Source organism: Macaca fascicularis, chromosome X (assembly GCF_037993035.2).
Source record: "Macaca fascicularis isolate 582-1 chromosome X, T2T-MFA8v1.1".
NCBI classification, from domain to species: Eukaryota; Metazoa; Chordata; class Mammalia; order Primates; family Cercopithecidae; genus Macaca; species Macaca fascicularis.
In genome coordinates, this window is record NC_088395.1 from 153,977,809 (window position 1) to 153,993,044 (window position 15,236).

General features: G+C 34.3%; 1 protein-coding gene across 21 annotated transcripts in view; it reads left to right on the plus strand.

The window, feature by feature from the left end:
- Nucleotides 1–15,236, plus strand: part of FMR1 (fragile X messenger ribonucleoprotein 1) — a 38,502-nt gene that overhangs the window by 9,916 nt on the left and 13,350 nt on the right. For all 21 annotated transcript variants that reach the window (XM_005594757.4, XM_005594760.4, XM_005594766.4 and 18 more), the window contains exons 2-10: nucleotides 14–66; nucleotides 3,587–3,680; nucleotides 6,365–6,436; nucleotides 6,706–6,854; nucleotides 8,053–8,146; nucleotides 8,233–8,349; nucleotides 10,531–10,701; nucleotides 10,796–10,874; nucleotides 14,376–14,485. In XM_005594757.4, coding sequence (XP_005594814.1) covers nucleotides 14–66; nucleotides 3,587–3,680; nucleotides 6,365–6,436; nucleotides 6,706–6,854; nucleotides 8,053–8,146; nucleotides 8,233–8,349; nucleotides 10,531–10,701; nucleotides 10,796–10,874; nucleotides 14,376–14,485 — 939 coding nt within the window. The remainder of the gene's footprint in view (nucleotides 1–13; nucleotides 67–3,586; nucleotides 3,681–6,364; nucleotides 6,437–6,705; nucleotides 6,855–8,052; nucleotides 8,147–8,232; nucleotides 8,350–10,530; nucleotides 10,702–10,795; nucleotides 10,875–14,375; nucleotides 14,486–15,236) is intronic.

Sequence of the window (15,236 nt, forward strand, 5' to 3'; positions counted from 1 at the left end):
TTTTCTTACACAGGCATTTGTAAAGGATGTTCATGAAGATTCAATAACAGTTGCATTTGAAAACAAGTAAGTGTCTCGTTACATAATTTTAATGATGAGGTTCTTTAATATTTTATGCTAATTCTACTCGTCATTTTTTAAAAATTCAAGTCTAGTTTGAGTGCTTGTCAGGAATGGATCTTCATGTTACTGACTTAGAAGTTTCTAAACAACTCAGTATTAAACTAATGGAATGACTGTTTCTGCTAATGACCTGAAGGTCCGTTATTGTATGATATTGATCCTTACGTTTTAATTACCTTGAATGTGAGGAAAGAAACCAGAGATTCTTGTGTATTAGTAACTGGAAGTTTGCATAGGAATATTTGTAAATTTTAAAAAGATAGCAATGAAGGGATTCATGGGTATTGCTAAAAAGCTGTATGTGAGTTCTTTAACATTAAATCTAAAACTGATGGTTTTAGTTGTCTAGTATATTTTATGGAAACAGTCCTGTTTAGCCATTATGTGATTTTTTTTATGTTTCATATATTCAGCAATAGCAGTAGCTGATCTTTTCTGCTCTCTTTTGCTAGATGAGGAAATAAAAACAGTCATAGGCCTAGGAATATTAACTGTATGAAAGCATCAATAGTATAGATGTTAACATTTTATTGGAGAAGACAAGTCTCTTGACTAAATTTTTTGAATGCTAATAAAGGCTATTTTCAGGGTAGCTGTTTAAGATTGTAAAGTACATATAAACTCCTTAGTCAAAGTGTAGATGTGGCTGTGATCTTAGGATTTTTACTAAACTCTGATGGATGGTTAACAGTTATCATTTTTTTTTTTTTTTAGCTCTTATGTAACAAGAAAATTAATAATGTATCAAAAGCAGGCTGCAAATCTATAGAGACAGAAAGTAGATTAGTGATTGCTTAGTGCTGGGGCTGGTAGGGAGGCCATAGCTGAAGAGTACAGGATTTTTGTGTATGTGGCAATGAAAATGTTGTAAAATTGACTGATAATTATTACACATAACTGTAAACCTTCTACAAACCATCGAATTGTACATTTAAATTGATGAATTATATGATATGTGGATTATGTCTGCTAAAATGTAGTATGTGACCCAGGCATACTGAGCAATAGATACACACATCTTGCTTCTAAATAAAAATAATAGTTTAAAACCAGGCCTGTGTTTCAGTGTCTAGAAAACAAATTTTGTAATTGAACTTAGCAGAGTCTTTTGGCTAGCAGTAGGACAAAGTAGTATCCTTAGATGCCTGAAACACATGTAGGGGGACAGAGATAAAAAGATCAAAAGTATCTAACCCTATTTCTGGCTCTGGACTAATAATCACAGACCAAAATACAAGTTTGAATAATAGAATACCTTTCCCTGAACACATAAAGCCAAAAGTTTTAGTATTTGTCTCTTTGCCGTTTCATGTATCCATCGCCATACAATAGACAACAGCATCATACCAACAGAGGAATCTTTGATAACTTGGAGGGTATTTTTTTCTTACAATTATACACTTTATCTGGTTACTTACATCACTAGGTAAATGCTGTTTCCCATAAAGGGAGAGTTGTCTTTATTTGCTACTCTTTTAGTTTTTCGTAGTCTATAATCTAAAGTATTAAGCAAACACTCATTTCCTCTATGCATTTAAGAATTTGTCTAGTTTATACATTGATTTATCAGATCACTTCTTTTTGGTTTTCAGTCAGATTTCTACCATAAACTTAAAATTATTTCCTCTTTGGACCTTCTAATTATTTATCTCCTATACCATATGTGCATGAAAGTTTCTCTTCAAGCTCTTTGTCATCCCGGGAGTTTGAAATAGATCATTGATTTTTAAACTTGTGTTCATGGAGTATGTTTGCGATACAACACTGGGTTTGAGCACATCAATAGGATTTAATAGGTCTCTACCGAAGTAATCTCTTTGCTCTTCCTTGTGTGTTTCCTTTTTGGTTTTCTGTTAGAAACAAAACGAAAACAGTGTTTTGTAGAATGCCAGATTGTATTTATCCTTTCTTTCCTTTCAATCAGGAAGAAGCTCCTGTTACTGATACCATATTGTTTTAGGTGCTTTGTTTTTAGGTGCTTCCTAAACCTTCCATAAAGCATAAAGCTGTTTTCATATTTCACATTTTTTAATAAGGAATTTGAATTTTTATCTGTATACACTTAAAATAATTATTTATTTGGAACCAAGAAGTTATATTATACATTACTGTATGCCTTAAAATCAAATTTAACAATGAATCCGTAACATCTATTAGGTATGTATAATAACTCAGAGGAGGGTTTAGTTAATTTAGGCCCTAATCAGATTTCCACAAATTCTGACTTAATATTTGCCCTCTTATATAACAGCTCTTCTTTAAACAAAAACGAGTACTTTTCTCAATAGAATTTTACTAAGAAAGCTCTTTGGTAAAACATTGGCATTATGCATAGAACATATCTCAGTATCTGCTAATGAAGAACACCAAAAAGAACCCAGATGTGACTGCTCCGGAAGTTGAATCCTCAGCGTTTTTGCAAAGTTTGTCTTTTAATATTTTATATATATATTTTAAGACAGGGTCTCACTCTGTCATCTAGGCTGGAGTGCAGTGGCATGCTCATGGCTCACTGTAACCTTGAACTCTTGAGCTTGAGCTATCCTCGCACCTCAGCCTCCCAAGTAGGTGGGACTATAGACACATACCACCACACCTAATTTTATTTTTTAAAATAATTTGTTGTAAAGATGAAGTCCTACCTTGTTGCCCAGGCTGCTCTTGAAGTCCTGGCCTGAAGCAGTGCTCCCACCTCAGCCTCCCAAAGCTCTGGGATTATAGGTTTGAGCCACCGTGCCCTAATATTTTGTATTTTTATGGATATAAAAAATAATTTGGTATCTTTCAGAGTTGTTTAATATCATTTTAAATTTAAAAACATAGGCAACTTAAACTCCTATAGGCTGTCTCCATCGGGTTTCTGTGGTTTAGGAGACCCCACCATCCCAGTGCATGCTGATAACGTCATACTGATCAGCATCCAGCTACCCACAGCAAGAATTGACCACCTCGTGGGATCTAAAATTTAAAGGGGGAAAAGTGAGTTGTGAATTGCTAATGTGCTGACAGCCCCATTTTGCTTGGGAATTAGAGGGCAGTTTTTGTGGTCCTTGGAATGTGGTTAAAATTCTTCTGCAAGTGGAAGTATGTTTATATTACTAACAATTACTGGTACTAATATTCAAATATTGAAGGAAATTTCTGTTGTGGACTTATGTTTAAAGCTCTTAGAAGTTGAAATTATTGGAAAGAAGACTTGTTTTGAAAATCATAATATTGCTGTATTGTGTTTAGAGAAATATTCCAAACGGGAGTAGGCTGCTGTGCTGCATGCAGACTTTGCTGAAATGTTACTATATTGCCATTATGTCCCACTCAGCAAAAACTGATGATTTTAAAGCTTTTGCTTCTTGAAAGTAGAAAAAGAGGGGTCACGCTTAACCGAAAGTTGATGGCAGAGTGGTCACTGTTTCAGTTAAACATGAAAAGCATGTTAAATAATTGTATGTTTGCTTATTTACAGCTGGCAGCCTGAAAGGCAGATTCCATTCCATGATGTCAGATTCCCACCTCCTGTAGGTTATAATAAAGATATAAATGAAAGTGATGAAGTTGAGGTGAGTTTTCCCTGCCATAAAGTCATTTAGCACTGAAGGAGTGGGGTTATTTAATTTATCTGTGTGTGTGGGGTGTGTTTTTTTTTTTTTTTTTTTGGATACCTTGTCTTTAACACTGTTTAAATTACTTTGAGAATTACAGTTGAAATGGACATGTGCTTTTGACTGACTCATCTTATTAATAATTCAAAATGATACATGATGCTTACATTTGGCTATTTGAGCAGTACTCAGAGCATATATTTGAAAGTCACTGCCTCAAGTTCCTTTGCCCACTAGTAATTCTTTTCTCCTTCCCTTAATTTCTGAATCTTTGAATATGTCGTTTGTTTACAACTGTGTCCCCATTGTAAGCAAAATGGGTTATGAAAGTTAATTTTACACAGGAAAGAAATCATGCTTTATTACAGAGTAGTATACTAGAATTTCTTTAAGTAGCAGTGAATCTTCTTGGTGTATTTTTAAAAACCTACAAGCTTTAGTTAATACATATTAGTAAAATCTCTTTTTCATAGGGCATATCGTGAACTACCTGCTTATCTCCCATTGAGCTCTTTGACCAAAATGTGCGATGGAGATCTAACATGTGAACAGAAATGTTGTGCTTGTGATTTCTTTCTCCATTAGAAATTGGTTTTGTATTTAAGGCACTAACAGTGCCTTACATAGTTTGTGTGGTATCCTGTCTCCTTTGTATCCTTTCACATACTCCATTTTGAGCTGCTTCTCTTTTTTTTCCACGATAAGCATAATGCCTTACTATTAGTTAATAGTAGTTGCCGTTCCATGAATATTTGTAGTATGAAGGATGTGGCTTAGTAGACATTTGTGCAGGTGAGGCAGAGTGGTTCTAAGTCCTGTCCTTCAGTTCTTTATTTTTATTTTTTTATTTTTATTTTTGAGATGGAGTCTCACTCTTGTTGCCCAGGAGTGCAGTGGCACAATCTTGGCTCACTGCAACCTCTGTCTCCTGGGTTCTAGCGATTCTCCTGCCTCGGCCTCCTGAGTAGCTGGGATTACAGGTGCCCACCACCGCACCCAGGTAATTTTTATATTTTTAGTAGAGGTGGGGTTTCACCATGTTGGTCAGGCTGGTCTCGAACTCCTGTCCACAGGTGATCCACCCGCCTCAGCCTCCCAAAGTTCTGGGATTTATAGGCGTGAGCCACCGTGCCCAGCTGGTGCTTGAATTCTTATTTGCTGCACTAGGTAGTAAAGGTGTAGCAAAAACAGGACAGAATCTTCTGCCTTTGATGAAATCACATTCCAGTGAGGATAGCTAATGTGACAGATGTGAGTCTTAACAAAGAAAAAAAAAAGGGAGAGAATGAAAGGTGATATAGGGCAGGATTGCTGTTTTAGAGAGTAGTCAGGGAAGGTCTGTCAATGTCCAGGCCTGTGTTTTTCTCTCTACAGTTTTAAAGTGGACATAGGATAAAGTGTTATTTATTTTCCAAAAATGTAAGCAATCTCTACTAGGTTTAAGCAGCTGGGCTTGGTTTTGCAAGGGATCTTAATAGGGAACAAAAACACTTTGTATACTTAGCTGTCCACTTCCCCAGGAGACTGTAAGCTCTCTGAAGGCAAGGCCCAGGTCTTTGGTCTATATTAGGAGTACCCAGAATTTGATGGAGAGATGAAAGGGACTTTTTCTCCCCTGCTTGGTCACTTGACAAATGGGGACCAATGAGATACCATTGCTAGGATGACCTCACCGATTTGCTGAGGTAATTTCTGTGGCTAGAGTAGTTGAGAAAGATGGAAGCAAGAGGGAAAGGTATGTTAAGTTGTATTCAGTCACTGTATTGTGTGATCATTAACTTTGGTTGTAAAAGGGAGGCAAGCTCGAGCTTTTACTCACTTGTCACCCCTAGACTCTGTACCTTTCTTGGCCTCATGTCCTCATCCCCCTTGTCTTTCCTGTTTCTGTTTTCTGCTTCTGAGTATCTCTCTCTCCATATATACTCTATTGTCTCTTTTCCTGTTAACCTTGATTTGTTAGGGTCTTCATGAAAGATTCCATGCTGTACGTCTTAAGTGAACTTTAAAGTGGTCACCAAAGAGATGAGTTAGAAGAACTGATCTGCAGTGTGTGACAGACCAGGAAGGTGATATCCAGAGGATTGCCACCATGAAGTTGTCCGTTTTAGTGGAGAGGAAGCAGGAGACCAGAGAGTGACCAAGGATCTGTCCATTTAGTTCCAGGAGATGTGAATGCCAGAGTGGTGTCCTTAGTGGGCTGAATGTTCAGTGGTCTTACTTATTTAGTGACGAAGCAACAAGACAGTAGGGCATGGTCAGTAACTTTCAGTCAATTTTTGGTTACTAGAATAAAACAAAAATAAGTTTATACATTTTGAGATACATTTTTGTAACTCGCTGAGTACCCAAGGAAAGTGTGGTTGTATTAGCGTCTATTTTCAGAGCACTAACTATTGCTGAATTAGAACAGAAATATAGGAAAACTGATTTTTACGAGGAGCTTCAAAGCAATCTCAGGTAGTTTCTGATTATGTATCTCTGCCTAGGGGTACATAGACAGGGTTACAATTTGGTTAAAGATACATGACGTGATTTTAAAGACACCTAGGGGCATTTTAAGAAAATTTCCTCGCTGTCTGATAATCTGCAGATTTCAAAATTATGTTAATCATGAAATATTCTGTGTTGTAATTTTTGTGTAGGTGTATTCCAGAGCAAATGAAAAAGAGCCTTGCTGTTGGTGGTTAGCTAAAGTGAGGATGATAAAGGGTGAGGTAGGAAAATGCCTATTTAATTTTTTTTCTTATACTATTTCCTTTTTTTAAACCCAGGTTGTACATTTCCATATGGATTTCTATTTTGAAGTAATATCTAATTTTGAGGAATTAAAATGTTTTCACTATTTGTTCAGTATGTTTCAGTTGGTTATAAATTTTTTCCCATAGATAATTTATTTTAAAATAACTGAATAGGGAGAACGTCTTACTCTTCTTACTCTTACTTTAAAAATTGTAATTAGGAGTGACTTTTATTTATTTCTCAGTTTTATGTGATAGAATATGCAGCATGTGATGCAACTTACAATGAAATTGTCACAATTGAACGTCTAAGATCAGTTAATCCCAACAAACCTGCCACAAAAGATACTTTCCATAAGATCAAGCTGGATGTGCCAGAAGACTTACGACAAATGTAAGTTGATACACAAGAAATGCTGAGAACTTGGAAGTAATATGCAATTAGTTTAAAAGAATATAAATTTTAAAATACTAGAAATTGATTTTAAATTTGGTGGACTTTGGCAAAAATGGTTTGGTTTGCAAGAGCAGTGGGGGAAAAACTTATTTAGCTTTTCCTACTTATAGAATCAAGGCAACCTTGCACTTGATTAAACTTACTTGGCTACACACATGGCTGATGTACATAATGTACATTTGTTTTCTAAACTAACTTTGTTCATTCTAAGATTTAAAAATGGATCAAACAAATGTGATAATTCTGTCATAAGTCACAAACTAAATTATAGACTAAATAATTTCTCCTGTTTTTTTCTCTTTTACCTAAAATGTTTTCAGATAAATGTGTAATAAGTAGAGCCAAAGAAGCTTTAAAAAGTCATCTCATCTTACAATCCTTGATCTGGAATAATGATTAAAGACTATAGAAGAGATGCATTTTTTTTTGCAGATTTTATCAAGTGAATACAGTACATTTGATTTGGACATGTTGTTGAACATTAAATTGCAGTTCAGAATACATAGAAATCCTCCCTTTTCTAGAGATTGTGTATGTGTGTAAATTTTTGTGCCTTCTGGTTCATATGTTTCCTTCTCTCCCTCAAGTTGTTTAGCAGTTTCTTACCCCATTCTCCATGATGTGCTTATTTCATATTGCATGCCTGTATCAAAACCTCTCATATGCCCCATAAATATATATACCTACTATGTGTGTGTGTGTATATATATATATATACACACACACACACTATATATACCTACTATGTACCCACAAAAACTAAAAATTTAAAAAAAAAAAAAAGAGAAAAAAAAAGGCCTGCGACAAGAAAAAAAGAAAGAAATCAGTTACCCTGTAGGTAGCTATCTCCAAAAGTTTTCAACAGTTGACTTAAGAAAACTACTGACTTGTATGTAACTGAAATCAGGAAACCTGTAGTGTAGAGTGGTTCCCCTGAGTATGTCTCCTTTGGTAATCTAAGCTGTACTTCAGAGGTGTACAGAAAAAGGAGCTAAGCTTCTAAATGGATATAGCTTATTTTGCGTAAATCAAATTTAATATGAATCCGTGATTCTTACACATGTAAATCTATCTGCATTTATTTATGTCAGTAGTTGGTAATTATTCATCTTAATTTTTTTTTTTTAATTTCTAGGTGTGCCAAAGAGTCGGCACATAAGGACTTTAAAAAGGCAGTTGGTGCCTTTTCTGTAACTTATGATCCAGAAAATTATCAGCTTGTCATTTTGGTGAGCATTTTCGAGTTGTTTATTTTTGGTTTAATTTGTCTGGGGCAATTGCCTTAATAATAATGTTGTTAATTTAAATCATTTAGTCCATCAGTGAAGTCACCTCAAAGCGAGCGCATATGCTGATTGACATGCACTTTCGGAGTCTGCGCACTAAGTTGTCTCTGATACTGAGAAATGAAGAAGCTAGTAAGCAGCTGGAGGTATGTCACTTTCCCTAGCACTGCTTGTAAGGCTACCTAGGAACGATAACTGTATCGTTCTACAACTTGAATATGGGGAGCTTGTTATTTATTTACTGCTTCTTAACAATTCCTTAGGTTCTATAGTTGGAAAATTATACAAAGCATAATCATACTAAAGTTTCCATGCCTGAGGTTTCAAAATTCAGCAGCAGCTTATGTATATTAAGGGACTTCTGGTCCTTTCACTTTTACTAGAAGTTTATCAAAGCTGCTAATAAAATGAGGCAATGCTTCTTCCATATAACATGTTGTCATTAAAAATACTAGAGAATATTTAAATATCTAATCATATTCCTTTCATTATGTATGTTTATCTTTGTTTAAAAGGATATAGAACTTCTTCATTCTAATTGGTTGTCATTCTTTAAAACTCCTGTCTTCAGATTCCCGCCAGAGGCTATTTCCCTAACTTACTATTTCGTCTCTTAAGGTGCATTTTTTCTACTTCTATTAATCCTCCAATAATTTTCATCACCATACATTTGTTTTCGTTGATAACTATCTGGTACGTCCATCCATTACTAGAGAAACTAAGTGGATCTTAGAAGAATGTGCCAGCTCTACTATATTACTGTCAAATTCCAGAGTTCCTCATCATTATTCATTAGAAGGAAAACACCACACATTTGAAATAGTAAAGATAAAAAGGAGTTCCAAACTGCATTTTAAGAGAAAAGGTAGTCAAGACTGTGTTCTTATAAAAACCCTGTGAAATTTGCCACCTGCCAACTTGATGTATGATGCTGAACTCTTAGAAGAAGGGGAATAGTTTAATCTCCTTTTGCCACTTTGTTTTTTCTTAAGGCCATGGAGGGCTGTTTCACTGGTCTTTGCTCTCATTCTTTCTTGATGTCCCTGTGTTCACAATTTTGTGGTTTCTTTAGTGATTCTCTCATAACTTTTAGCCCAGAACTGCCTCCTTACTTTGATTGTGAATATTATGAAAATATACTCATATGCCTCTTCTTAAACATCAAATTATTCTTAAATGATCTATTATACTTTTGGCTAACCATTTATCAGTGAATTATCAATGAAAAAGAATGAACCAGATTAATGAACCAGGACTCCAAAAACATGACTTCTTGAAAAGTCCTAGAATTATTTTATAGATTTTATTACTCTAGTCTAAAAAAAATGGATATTGCACTTTTAAATTATTTATACTAGTTATATTCATTCATTCAAATTATCAGGTCTATTGAACAATGAGAAACTAGTTTGCATGTCTGTCTTTGTTCACTACTAATATTAAAGAGATTTACATGTTCCTATAAGAAATTCCCATTTTTCAACATGAGCCACTAATACGTTTGGTTTTCATTAATGGCATGCTAGAACTAAACACTAAATTTTGGTAATGGTATTTAAAGACAGTGATTATCCACAAGTTTGGGATGTCAGTGTAACTTAGTTTCGTCATCACTGAATATTTACAAGTGCTCATCATACTTGTGGATCCAGATCACAAGGTCTTACAGACTCTGGTCTCATGTTAGCTTTCAGATGCTTACTTACTAAGAGTTTAATTTTTGACATTTTTTGATTATTCAGTTTAACTACTGTACCAACAATGTTTGAGTCCTTAGGTTTTGAGGGAGGTATCATTTTAATGTCATTTCACAACAGCGGACTGTTTAGACCACAGTACCTAATGAAAAATAGCACTATTTCCAGAAAATATATACTGATACCTTTTAATAAAAATGAAGCGAATAAAATTTTCTATAAAGATGATATTTAAACATTTTTTTTTACCTAAATAAGTAACATTGAGTTTGTCAGACCGAGTGAGCTGGTTTTTATTGGGGAACATTTGACCTGCTTCTTAGTTATTATATTGTTGATGTCATTGGTTAACTAAGGCAGCCTTGCAGATAAGTTTTCAGCAGTTACCTTGGAAAATGTCAATAAGTTCTTTCCTATTAACAAAAACATAAAATGTCATAGACCTTTAGTAACCTAAAAAGTACTTAGACTGTGAGAGGTATTTTCTAAAACCTGTTAGTTTTTAACTAAAACTATTAAAAATTTATAGACCCCTCATATACAGGGTCAAGATAATTTACATGGCTGGCCTCAATACAGTTGTCATGATAGTTGATAAAGTGTATTTATCAGACGTGCATTTCTCTTCAGAGTTCAAGGCAGCTTGCCTCGAGATTTCATGAACAGTTTATCGTAAGAGAAGATCTGATGGGTCTAGCTATTGGTACTCATGGTGCTAATATTCAGCAAGCTAGAAAAGTACCTGGGGTCACTGCTATTGATCTAGATGAAGATACCTGCACATTTCATATTTATGGAGAGGTAAATATTTTACTGCATAGTTTTTTTCTTTTTCCCCAAAACAAGTATTTCAGCTAGCTAATCTTTTGTCTTAAAACTTTTCCCCTTTTATTAGGATCAGGATGCAGTGAAAAAAGCTAGAAGCTTTCTCGAATTTGCTGAAGATGTCATACAAGTTCCAAGGAACTTAGTAGGTAAGTCAGAAGTATCTGTTGACATATAGTACAAAAACAAAGTTTAGGTATGTTTTAGTTTATTTATGGTGATAGAATTCCACTTTTTCTCACTGGAGGGTATCATTTAATTGAAACATAGTCTTTGAAATATGGTCTGTTCTTCTAGCATACAAAAAATTATTTGGTAAGTATGATGTTTAAAGGTTACATTTTCAGAAGATATTCAAAAGAGATTGCTTTTCTAATTCAAACCTACTAATACCTGAAAGGGTAAATCTTGCCCAGCCTCCTTACTGTATACTTTTTATATCTTAAAATTAAATAATTTTTCAAAGTGAATGATATTTGGGGGCTTTATGATTTGAAGTAGATTTGTGTTTGATCCTTCTCATGGGACTATAAAATGATAGCATTCATTTTAATTATCTCAGGGTTGAAGATCTGAACATAGGTTACTTAAATCTAAAAAGTTCCAAAGCTAGAAGAAACTTCAAATGTCTCTGGGACTTTCTGCAAAGTCAATAGTAATTCTTCATTTTGACTTGAGTACTGTTTTATGACCAGCACCATCGTGAGTATCAGCAAATATTTAGGAGCTCTTCACCAATACTCCTAAATGCTGCAGATATCTTTAGTAGAACATATCAAAACCAGGTGCAGTTTTATCAAGAAAGCTACATATGTTTTTAATTTGTAAATAAAATTGGGACATACTGCCTATATGTGTTTTATCTTTTAAACTTGAGATCATGGCCATTTTATATAAAGTAATACATTTTCTTTGGAAACTTTAAAGAAGAAAGCAAGGACTTCTCATACATTCTGTTTACGTAGTTTCGATGCTAATTTAGCCTGCTTTTTTGTCAGCATAGAATCATAAACATCTTCCTTGTCATTAACAAACACTAGAAATGGTATCTTCCAAAGAAAATTAGCTTGAAGATAAAGTACAAATAGTAGGGATATAATGCAGAAGTGTTAGCTCAACTGTATACTACAGACAACTGGAGAATGTGTTTGTAATGTTACTAAGGTAACTTGCATACCAATTGTATGTGTACAGAATGTATGCATAGCACAAGATAAAGTGGTAATCTCAAGACAGTCGGGTGATGAATAATATTTATTTTCTTCTTTACAGCTTGTCAAGCAGTTGCATACCTTTTGTAGTTAGAAAGGTTATTGTAAATTTAGGAATTCTTATGGAAAAAGAGCCGGTAGGTTTTTTTTTTTTTTTTTAATAGCAAATGAGTAGAGAATTGTGTGTCAGATTCATTAAAGTTGGTTTTGAAGGTGGCATGATGGTAGTGGGGAGAGTGCTTGGGCATTGGAGCTGGATCTGGATTTCAGTCCTACTTTATTCTTTGGTGGCAGTGTGACTGTGGGTCACTGTCTTAGCCCCCCTGAGACTTCTTTTTTTTACCTATCAAATGTGATAATAGTATCCACCTCATACAGTTGATGTGATAATTAAATGGGAAGATATAGTAGGGGACAATTCTGGACACAGTAGGGGACTCTGTTCTTCAGCTTATTCAAAACAACTCCATTTCAGTAGAACGGAATCATAGTAAATTGCCCTTGGGATTTGGAAATAAGTGTGTAATGTAGAATTGGATTATTTGCTATTAAATATTAAAAGTAGATTCTACCTGTGGTTACCTGGAAAGAAGAGGATCTCAGAAATAACCAGAAAGACTGCTAAAGTAAATCAGCCTTGTTTTTGTTTTGTTGTTTCTAGTTAGTAAAATGAGATAATTCTGTTTTAGAGATGGTCCACTGCAACACTGGGAATGTTGGGAATTTTCAGAAAGCATTTTATGTAAGATTTTGGGCAAGGCAGATCTTTAGAGAGGTGTCATAATCAGTTTTGCATGCGTTTTGTTTGAGTCAACCAACATTATTTGTGATCTCTATTTTTCACAAACTCTCTTTAGTATATGCACTAATGTATCTTCTTTTCATGATTCTTCACTCACTCAGAATGAATTGGTATAACCAGTCTGCTATAGATAACACACAGTACTTAGGATAGTTAAGACATTATCTTAATAAAAACATCCCAAAATCTCATTTTTCATTTTGGTAACTCACTTAGATCTTTATTAAAGTCGACATTAATTCATGAAAATATAAGTGTTGCAGATTAAAATCAAACTGTGTGAAGACTCCAAGTAGCTTCTCTCACCTCACCTTTCCCCTTTTCATTGTAGAAGAGCAGAAATAATTGACAGGACCTAGATCAAGAATCCTGATTTAATGGTGTCAGTTCTGTTCTATGACTAGTCAAAGAGTTTCTAGGGGTGAATGAGGCAGCCACACACGGCAAGAGTGTCAAAGCTATGCTCTGATTACAAGAGCCACAAGAATTTTTTGTGAGAAGGCTTTTCACTGAGTTCTTATCTAGCATTGGCTCAGAGCAAATTTTCGCTTCCATCTTTTCCCCCAACTTTGCCTTGAGCTTTGCCTTTAAAGGCAAAAAGGAAAACATGGAAGATGAGATGGTGAGGGCAAGCATTTGGTGGATGTGGCCAATATAAGGGTACTTAGGTACCTTGGGTGAGCCCTCAGAATCAGATGTAGTTCACATATACATTTCTAGAGTTAGTAATTCTTAAGTTTGTAATGTCTTGCTTTAACACTCATGTGCGATGATGCTTATGAAAGCAGCCATTTTCCAGTAATGTATATGATTGAATTTTACAAAATAAGGAAAATGATCAAGTACCTATTTTTTACTGGTACTTGAAATCTCAAGTTTTAATAGATGTTACTGAAAAATACTTAAACTGGTTTTAAGTTTTTTCATTGTGGTTTTGAGTTATCTTAAAGTGGGTTTTCTTAATCTTTTACTCTGTGACTAATCCCTTCACTTTTTAATCCATTGCTAAAGTTTATAAGTAATGCACAGGAGTGATACTCTGTTAACACATTGACCTTGAAGAATTTGTATTCCTTTTGGATGTATGTATAGCTGCTTAAGCCACTTTCGAACTTAGATTATCTTTTATAAATGTGCCTTCCATACAGAATTCTGAAAATACCATGGACAAAGAAGCAGATTTAAATCAGGTACATATAAGAATGGAAAGTATTGAATAAGTGAATATATTTCCCATTATCTCTCCTTTTTTCTTAATTCTTTTTATAGAACTTTGCAGAAAGAATGATACATACCACAGTACCAGCAAGTTTAAAGCGTACCCTTTTGTGCAAAAATGAGAGGCTATCTTTGAACTGCCTTAAAAATTCAAAATTACCCAATCAGTTTGCAAGCATTAATCAACTCTGGTACCTGACCAAAGGAGTTTAAACAATGATGTCCTAATGAAACAGAAAACCAGATTAACCATCTTGTTGAAAAGAGTCTCTACTTTGGTTTTGAAATCTTACAATTCAATACGTACACATACACATAAAAATGTCTATCTATATGAATGTCATAGTTTACAGTAGGGCTGTGCTTACTGCTTTAAGGTATGTGTTTTTAAAACCAAACTTTATTTATTTATTTCTTAGGCAAAGTAATAGGAAAAAACGGAAAGCTGATTCAGGAGATTGTGGATAAGTCAGGAGTTGTGAGGGTGAGGATTGAGGCTGAAAATGAGAAAAATGTTCCACAAGAAGAGGTATGTTCCAGTACAAATACTTTGTGGCTTGTCTAATAGTAAAAGTTTTTTTTATGTGATATGTTGAAGACCTCTAATATGTGCATAAAGTAAATGCAAATATTCTGATTATCAAGCATGCCTGCTGTAATTAATGTCATAGTTGTAGATAATGGCCCCTCTCTGTACTCTAATGCTGTGAGTTTGGATTAGTCACTTTATTGAATTCCTTTTTCCTAATCTTTAAAATGGGTAGTTATAAATTTTTAAATATGAGACATACATCACTGGGTTGAGTGTTAATAACAATTTAGTAAAATAATATATATATATATAAATGCTTTTTAAAGCACTTTGTAAATGTTAATGTTGCTGACAAAGGCAAAATTGGAACGTAGGTTTTCTGGCTTTTATCTTTTCACTTTTTTAGTTTGGGGATTGTGTAGTATATGTGTTTATTCTGTGTGCTTTAAATTTATTTCTGTGCTTAATATCTCTTCCCCATCCTCCTTACCTTTAAATTCTATAACCCTTTTATCTTCATAAATATATGCTTTTTGTAGCAGCTTTTAAAGTATTTGCATGGGGTAGAGAGGTGAGGATGCACCTTTCTGTGCAATAGTACTCTTAAGATACTGTCTCCTCAAAGAGCCATAATTTTCACATATTGTCTAGCTTTCTTTTTGAAAGATTCTTTTAGCTAAAGTCAAATCTTTTTTTCTGTATATAATTTGTATTCTGTAATTTTATAAACCAAAACTGTTTATAATAA